Source organism: Pinus tabuliformis, chromosome 6, assembly GCF_031772625.1.
Source record: "Pinus tabuliformis cultivar Carrire ecotype Pingquan chromosome 6, CPIR1, whole genome shotgun sequence".
Lineage (NCBI taxonomy): Eukaryota > Viridiplantae > Streptophyta > Pinopsida > Pinales > Pinaceae > Pinus > Pinus tabuliformis.
In genome coordinates, this window is record NC_142292.1 from 1,852,847,570 (window position 1) to 1,852,856,459 (window position 8,890).

An 8,890-nucleotide genomic window follows, 5' to 3' on the forward strand; every position below is an offset into this window, starting at 1 on the left:
TAATTTGATAGTATTATGGGTGTCTTCAGAAACATCTGCTCGCAATTTATGAAACTTGCACTGAGGAGGATTCAAAGTATAGTATATATGGATAACACAATGAAAAACTAAACATATGTCAATGGTGAATTATAACGAAAGTGATTAGCATACCATTAAGAACATAGAATCTAATGACATCTATGTTGCATTTGTTATGGAAAGAAATTGGACATTATAAGTGTGTCACATGGCTGGCTTTCGAACAACCCATTCAATTCAAAAGAATTCAAACACGTATTCCGAACTGCCAATAATTTTTAATGGTTCAAAGTGACAAGGAAAAGTACGAGAAGCAATCCAGGCGTAGTGACTTGAAGACCACATCCTTTGCTATTTTGGTCGAGAGAGCATTAGCCAACGCTCTGTAGTTATACAGAGCGTAGGCGTGCTCTGAAGCTCAAAATCGTTGCAATATCATCTCTATAATCATAAGCAACCTGAAACAAACATCTATATAAAAGAAGACATTGCGGGGATCCATCCTGTGTCTATATGGATTGATTATGATCTAGTCAGACCTTTTAAAAATTCCTGTTGATATGTTGTTTCGATGCGTTATATGGTGTTTACTTCTGTGTGTGTTAGTCTTAAATACATGAAGGTTTCTGGATAATTGAGTGAATGCTACTTAATCATATGGTCGGTGTCAATTTAATATCCATTCAAGATCAGCATGCCAAATTGTAATCAGAATTCCTGCCAAAATTGTAATCAGAAATATATTTATAGGGTTGATTCTGTAAATATTCTAATCAAAATGACACAGATTGTGGATGAAGGTGTCAAATATAACATAATCTGCCAAAACAATTTGTTACAATGACATCTCGTGATAGGAGAGTCAATACAAGTTGGGTTGGAATACACCCTTCACTAGGAGGGGTATGAGGTTTGGTATAGAGGTGATGATGATCAAGAGATAAGAGGACCTCCTTTCAAATATTCAGTTACGGCCAACGCAACGAGGCCAAGCATCGCAAAACGCCCATTCACCATCTCTGCTCCAGAAGACATTATTGCCTGTGATTTGCTCTCTTTCGTGACTCCCTTGAACATGGGTATCACCGAAGCAACTGATAGCAGAATCGCACTTCCAAAAAACAGTGGGACTCCCCCCCTGGCCAGCTGAGAGAAGAGGTCTCTCCCACTAGCAATCTCCACCCCCACGGCCGAGACGAATCCGAGCATGGCGAGTCTCCCATTTATGGTCTCCGGCGCTGGTCCCGCGAAAGCAAACACGTCCTTAAAGTTTGTGCTCACCTGCATTATTATTTATGTCTAGTCAATTTATTTCAGTGCATGAGCGAGGCAGTGCATGTTAATGCAAAAATTGACGCTTAATCGCTTACCTTCTTCTCAGGAGGGCTAGAAGGAGATTGCCTTGACTCCTCCGGCTGTGGATGCACAAGCAAATTAAGTTATAAATACAATAACATAAAACCTTGTATTTGAACATGTAATTAAGTTCAGAACAGCAACAATTTTACTAACCCCTGCCCTGCATTTTACTCGAAGATGCCTGCCGGCTGTTGACCTCTCCGCTGGCCTCCGTTGCAGGAGCGATGCTCCATTCATCGCCATCAGTGATGCATTTACAGCGGCCATGATCGCAATATAATAATGAAACACTATGTATGAGAACAAACCTAATTTATATGGACTTTGAAAACAACAAGATAATGAAGAGATGGTGCAACTAATTAATGGACACTATTGATCTGTACTGCTACCCTATGTCTGGCTGCTGTGATATATATAAGGGTTTGTAGGCCATATGGAAAAATCTAGGGGCATTCATTGAACGGCAAACGCTTGAGCCAAGTCGAGCTTTCTCTTCCTCGGACTATGTTTCCACGTGGGTGGATACAAATTGAGACGTAGATCCTCGAACAACCGCACCGTACTTGTATAAATCCTTTCCAACTTCATATTCCTATTAACTTTATAATTTTAAGATTTATTTACTTTAAGTTAGTTTAAAGATTTTTACTTATGGTTTAAAATTTTGAAAAGATTGATTTTTTTATATTTTATTATAATAAAATTTATTAGTGAATAAATAGGTTGATAAAGAAATTAGGTTGAATTGAATAGTTGTATGTAGGAAATAAATGAGTTTATTATTCAACTTTCACTATGGCACAAATGGTATGTGCTAAATAAATAGGGTTTATTATATAATTTTCTTTTCATTTGAATATTTTCTTTAAATTTTGCAAAGTCTATGTAATAATAAGTTAATATATTAGCAATATCTATTTTATCTCTCTCACTTCATTCGTATGTATGTATGATCTAGAAGGGTATGATGGAGGAATTGGCCCAATGGGTGATGTATGTGGGTTTATTTGGCATGGAATTAAGATGAAAAATGCAATATTTACCTTCTTCTAGATTCAAGCTCCTTGTCCAATACCAAATTAGACAAGTGTGCAATTATTTGGCTAGAGTTGGGACTATGCCTATGTTATCCATATTTGCTCCAAACTTTAGCCTCTACTGCAAGTAATAGATAAAGCATGGTGGTTTGGTGTTTACTATGATTATCGGGGTAGTTACAATGGCACATTGCCACTACAATAGTGATTGTTTAATTTTCTATCATCTTAGTGAGGTGAGGACAAGAGTGAAGTGATGTCCAAAGGAAATAATAAAGGCACAATGTAGTGTGATGAATCCTACTATTTGTTTCAATAAGTGGAAGGAATAGGTCAAGAAACATGTTAAAGTTAAATATTGCACTAGGTATACTTATGCAATGGATATAGTGAAGCACATGTTGAAAATTTGAAAATGACCAAAAGAGGTTGAAGCATCCATTGGGGTTTCCGTGCAAGAGACACTTGGAGTTCACAATATCTTTAAGGTGTTTGTAGTAGCTGGGAGAATTATGACACATCTCAACCTACCTCTAGAAGTCATATCATCTACCCCTCTTATTGACACAAGTCCATTTATCATCCATCTCAATACTTTTAAAGCGAAAAAAAATTGCAAGAATTAGCTTGTGTGGTCATTTTAATAATACATGCCAAATTGAAAAACCGGAGTTTGAAACACTCTAGGACCACTCTAAGGCATCAAATAAAAATTTTAGGGGCCAAAAATTTTCCCACTTGCACCAAGACCCTATGAGACTAAGCTACCCTCAAATACCTTTCCAGTGGTACAAGAATCACATCAATTGGAGTTCATATGCAAGTCTTATTCCTCCCACAATAATTAACCTATCATGTTAACCACCATGGCACGAGAGGATGCCATCTCATTGCCTATTATGCATGCATATGGTGTTATCCACATGTGAGATTTCAAGAAGTTTCAAGAAGATATAAAATGATAACTCTAATTGAGGGTTGAAGAGGTCAAACTCTTACACATATGGCTATCAGGAAATGTTAAATACCATGACACTAGGAGGAGAAGGGGTTTCATTCTACGTTATTATATTTGTTGCCTACTTGAGTAGAGAAATTGAGAGTGAGAATTTAGAGATTAGAATAGAGAGGGGTAAGATTCTATAACAACCTTATAGACCACAAGTCTTAGGTAAATCCATAGAGAGTATCTCTTACTTTGTATTTACATGTTTCCATACTAGAAAATAAAGAATTGAGTATCCTCGCCTTCTAGTTTGGTTTTCTCTTGTAAGGGTTTCCCAAAGTAAAATCTTGTCTCTATTCATGGATGGTGTGTGTGTATTTATCACTTCTCTATTGTTCACATTTCATATATTTCATTGATTTAACCAAAAAAATAGTAATTAAAAGAATATGAGATCTAAACCTTCACAATAAATATTTGAGTATTTTTATTAGAGTTATTGTGACTATGTGTTCCAATAGAATATCTATGGTAGTTTATAGATAAACAACCCTTCCTTTATGGCCTATCCTTGACCTTGAAGGGTCACATGGACATATTACACTAGCAAAATTTTGAATTAAACAAAATCATTGGTAAGTTCATTTCTATTGTCATATATGAGGAAGAGAAGTTCCAAAATGCTATTGGTAGTTATATGTTTTCAGCCATCCCAAAAGAATGAAAAAATAGTTATTTCAAAGGATTTTTGAAAATGAAAATGACTTTTTGACGGTGATGAATGTAGCTCCTATAATACTCACTATTATGGGATCAAGTATTATGCTAAAACATTGTTCCTTTATACTAAAAAATATCTTGTTTCAATGTATAACTTTTAGGTGGGTTAGGATCTAACTAAAGTTGTTATATTGGCTACCTTAAAGTACTTTCTTCATAGTCATTCCCTATAATGTTCCTTGAGCCATGATAGGCCTAGTAATGATAAGGCAAGAAGTGACCCATCCTCCTCAAATTGTATAGATAAAGCATCAACCACAACATTCTCTTTTCTCTTCTTATATCTGATCTCATTATCATACACCAACATCTTAGTGACCCGTTTATATTTTGTGGTGACTTCAGCCATCATTTAAGAAAATGCTATAAACTATGATGACCAATCTTAATCTAAAAACAATCTTAATTTTTGGTTCGTTTTTATTAATTAAAACCATGAAGCTATATAGAATGATCCCAAACAAAGTCAAAGAATGATTTGGGAGCGATAAGAGAGATGAATATTAGGGAATTCAATTCAATTACACTGCAGTGCAGAACGATCATGACTAAGAGCGAAAGCAATTGGAAGAAGGTGCATCATAATGGTGGTGCAATTGATAATTTTAGTCCACTCACTATACAAGAAGAGGATGTGTCACAGTGGCGGTGCAATTGATAGTTGTAGTCCACATGCAAGTTGCTAAAATATTTGTTGTTGCACTCATGACCATCCTTGTTCAACTGTGCTACTGACATGCATAGCACTACACTATTGCAGAGTTAAAAGAAAGTGATCCTCTAAGAGAGAGGTAATAGTACCAACCTAGCAAAGACACACGCAAACAAGAAAGATCCATCTAACATCTAATGGAATAGTCCACAAATATGCGACAGTCATTACAACCATTACACACATTCTCAATGTGATAAGCACTAAAATAATTGAAATAGTTCAACTACTTTAGTACAGGTGGAGAACAAACACGAATCATAAACATTCACAGAACAATCTTACAAATATTCATAATCCATGCATGAAGAATGTGTTGGCCATCAAACTTCATATATTAAGTAAAATTCCCAAGACACGTGTATACAATGAACACCACTAGCTCCAATAATGGAGCGTTAGCGAACTACTTGCTCCCCAAAAGAACTAACTTGTCTCTCTGATGCCTTGTGGGAGAATCCAAGGTGAAAATTCCTTTTCTTGTACAATGAGGGTGTATATATAGCCAATGGGGTGATCCTTCACCTGCCTTGTGACTTTTTTACTACCCTTATGATTGTTTGACTTCAATATGACTTTTCGACTTTTACATGACTCTTTACATTATGTACATGTCCTTTGGACTTCCACTGTATAATACATTTCAAATAAGAATTTACAATAACCCACAAAATTATGTGGCACATGGTGACTCATGACATGACATGACATGAAACTGATGACATGACATGACATGAAACTGATGACATGGTAATGTCAAGCCATTATTTGTTGTTACTTTCTTTGTGTCTTCTTGAAGATGAGCCCTTCTTCACCTTTGCATGGCTTAAACATGAGGAGTCTTCAATGTTATTAGGTATTGGGTTACTGTCATGCTTCCTCTTGATTGATCCACTCGTATTTTTAGCTACAAGAGTGTCTTGTAGCATGATCTCCTTCTCCGTCTCCTTCTTCATCATCTTGTTATAGCATAATAGAGTAACTTCACCTATAATTCACTCATGACAATAGGACATCAATCTGAAAAACCCCTAGCCTAAGATATTGCATGATGATCCACTTACTTAGCTGGAATTGGGTGACAGACTAAGAGAGAAGCTTAGTGGCTATGCAATTGCATAGCTCCGGCATCCAAGGGTTAGGAATAAGCCTTGAGACTGTGCAATGCTCAATTTAGATTGGACTGGTCTTGAAGATTGCGTAGCTAGGGGGTTCAAGGAGCCATGCTAAGGGCTTGAACGCTAAAGTAGCCCACTATGCAGTGCTAGAAGGACAGGGAGGTCAGGTGATTGCACAATTGCACAATTCAGGAGCTCAAGTGTCACGCCCCTACACCTGCAGTAGTCTTTCAACCGCTTATAGCAAGGTGCGGCACTACCAATCGTTTTCTTTTTACCAATACTTACGATTGTAAACTACGCCTAACATTCCATACTTAGTCTTATTTTCGTTACCAAGTATTATTAATGTGTTCCTTTATACAAGTGAAAGCACATAATGTTCACATAAGTTTCATTATACAAGAGAAATGCACAACAATATAAAGGGAGGGGCAACTCCCCGCAATATGAGTCTGCCCGAATAAATATATTATACAATCTTCACTTTTACAAAGTATAAGTTAAATCTTTGGAAACCCCAAATTTACACTTAGCCAACTTTCACAACTTTGGCAAACTCGGTTGCCCAGCTCGTCGGCACCTCTGCACGGTCGTCGCACGACTCCCCAACCCTTCGTTCACCTTGTCGCATGATCGTGTTGTTTTCCCAACTCGGGCGTGCCTCCAAGTCGCCACACACGGGCGTCTCTACCTAAGACACACCTCCGTTCACAATCTCAACACTTCACCAAGTCACCGTGCACACTTGCACGACGGGCGGGCGCTCACCCGAGTCACCCAAGAACCCGCGCCAAGTCGTCGCACAAACTAGGCGCCCACCAACGTTTCACCGTCGGGCACTCCATCACATAAACACGGGCGCCACACACCCGTGCACGCCCTACTCCAATCGGCGGGCGACCCTGCCCGCGCCCTTCACCCAAAACCAAGATGAGCGACTAACTTTGTGCGGCCTTGCCCAAGGATGGGCACATCTCCAAACTGCGCCTCTCTTCCTTTGTTGCGCCTTCACCTTGTCCTGCGCACTCCTCTTGTTGAGCGATGGTTGAACGCTTGTCAAATAAGCTCCAACGCCTTTCAATATATACCCATGGCAGGGCGAGTTGGCTCACCCGGCCGACTCGTCCTCCAAGCTCCACACGCACCCATACTTCTTGCAATATGTCGTAGGCTTGCCTTTAAGTCATAGGTCGGCCTTCATACGTTTATCACCATGCTACCACGCATATAAACATGCTCGCCCACTCCACATATGCATAACATACCGTCACATATCAATGAGCTCACACCAATGCCCCACCGTAGCTCGTCCACGCTTCAACTGAACGTTTTTCGTTCAGCCTACCCACGCACACTTACTGTCCATCCACGCGCCCATAACTGCAGGTCGTTACATCCTCCTCCACCTGAAATCGTTGTTGTCCTCGACAACGTACCATCTTGGTAGCCATCCACCAAGATCAACAAAGTCTCATCCATGATGTCAACTCCTCCACATACTGCAAACATCCCTACAACATATGTAGAACCACCATCTCCATCATGTCTCGTCCCAGCAACCATATGTCACCAAGATCACCATACCAAGGTATACACCTCATCGGTATGTCATACATCGGAAATCATCTCAATCCATGACCATCGACCACCCTGTCACAATCTCCACATGTTGCTCTCCATTGTGGAAGGCTGGCCCCTCCATCTCAAGCTACATGCTTCCTGCAACCTCTCGTGTAAACCTCATCATGTGTTGTCCTTGTGTGAACTGTTGCCATGATACTCCAACATAATGCTAACACATCTTTGTACATTGAGCTCCCCCATGTTTGAACTAGTTGGGTAGCTAATCCAACTGTCATGCTCAAACCATGAGAATGCACATCCTCATGCCACCATCAGTCGTTTCCCAGAACATCCCGTCACATCCTCAACTCGATCAAGAATCCATCTCCATATAAGTAAGCCATGCTCAGGTCCATGAAGTAGTCCTCATCTCATCTGCAACATGTTGTCCATGATGTCTGGTACTAATGTGTTGTATGAAATTAGCCACATCTACCCCCACATCATCATCCATATGTGTGCCTCCTCAATATGAAGAGACCATCTCATCAAACTTCGACTCTCGATGTGCCACATCCAGGTCCATGAAGCAACCTCCATCATATTTGCAATGTGCCATCCCTCAAGTCCGCCATAGAAACAAGTATCCACTTGTCTCATCTCCCATGTGCTGCCCACGATCATAGATCAATCAGCTCCCATGTGTCAAAAGTGGTTAAGTCTCGGCTCAACCCATGCCCAAGTGTTGCCACCAAGGCATCATCATCGTTGTAACTCCATCACTCCAAAGTGTCTCATATCGATCCTCCACATCAAGTCACTCTTTCAAGCCATTCCCATACATGTACTTGAAAGTATGCACCCCATCCTGCATCAAAGTCTCTGACCTCAGCTCCTCAATGCCTCAGATCCTCCAAGTCCACCATATATGAAGTCTCCCTGGAAGTCACAACCTCATGTCATCATGAGCTCTATGAGTCATCTCCAACCAACACTCTAGCAAGCATACAAATCTCGGCCCAAAGGTCTCTGCAAGATGCTTCAACTCTCCATGCAGTAGGAATTCTCCATAGTCTGCTCACAACTTCATCCAAGTCCATGGCCTTGTTGTACATAAGTTCACAACCTCTCCATCGGCTCATAAGTAAACCATCTCCATGTCACACCAGCAAATCTACCTGCACAACATCCCTGACTTGACACTCCTCATTGGATGCCCATAAGTGACACCTCTACAGGTGCTCCTACATGATGTCCCTGCATAAGATTGCCATGCTCCATGTCTCGAACCTGATGTCCATGACTAAGTTGCCCATGTAGTCCAACTAGGTAGACCCATCACAACAAT

The 8,890-nt window shown here is 40.0% G+C and overlaps 1 protein-coding gene across 1 annotated transcript; it reads right to left on the minus strand.

The window, feature by feature from the left end:
* Positions 1-809: 809 nt before the first annotated feature.
* Positions 810-1,780, minus strand: LOC149266420 (early light-induced protein 2, chloroplastic-like). Its single transcript, XM_089430547.1, has 3 exons — positions 1,534-1,780; positions 1,392-1,436; positions 810-1,302 (listed from the first exon to the last, which is right to left on the minus strand). The coding sequence occupies exons 1-3, from the start codon at positions 1,645-1,647 to the stop codon at positions 955-957; spliced, it is 507 nt and encodes a 168-aa protein (XP_089286673.1). The 5' UTR covers positions 1,648-1,780; the 3' UTR covers positions 810-954.
* Positions 1,781-8,890: the final 7,110 nt, after the last annotated feature.

What these genes read in the sequence shown, in the direction of transcription:
- LOC149266420 (XM_089430547.1), bottom strand. Translation starts at nt 1,647, where the DNA reads ATGGCCGCTGTAAATGCATCACTGATGGCGATGAATGGAGCATCGCTC. An exon ending in GAGTAAAATGCAGGGCAGGG is followed by an intron (nt 1,437 to 1,533) that starts GTTAGTAAAATT and finishes GTGCATCCACAG; the next exon opens with CCGGAGGAGTCAAGGCAATC. An exon ending in CTAGCCCTCCTGAGAAGAAG is followed by an intron (nt 1,303 to 1,391) that starts GTAAGCGATTAA and finishes ATAATAATGCAG; the next exon opens with GTGAGCACAAACTTTAAGGA.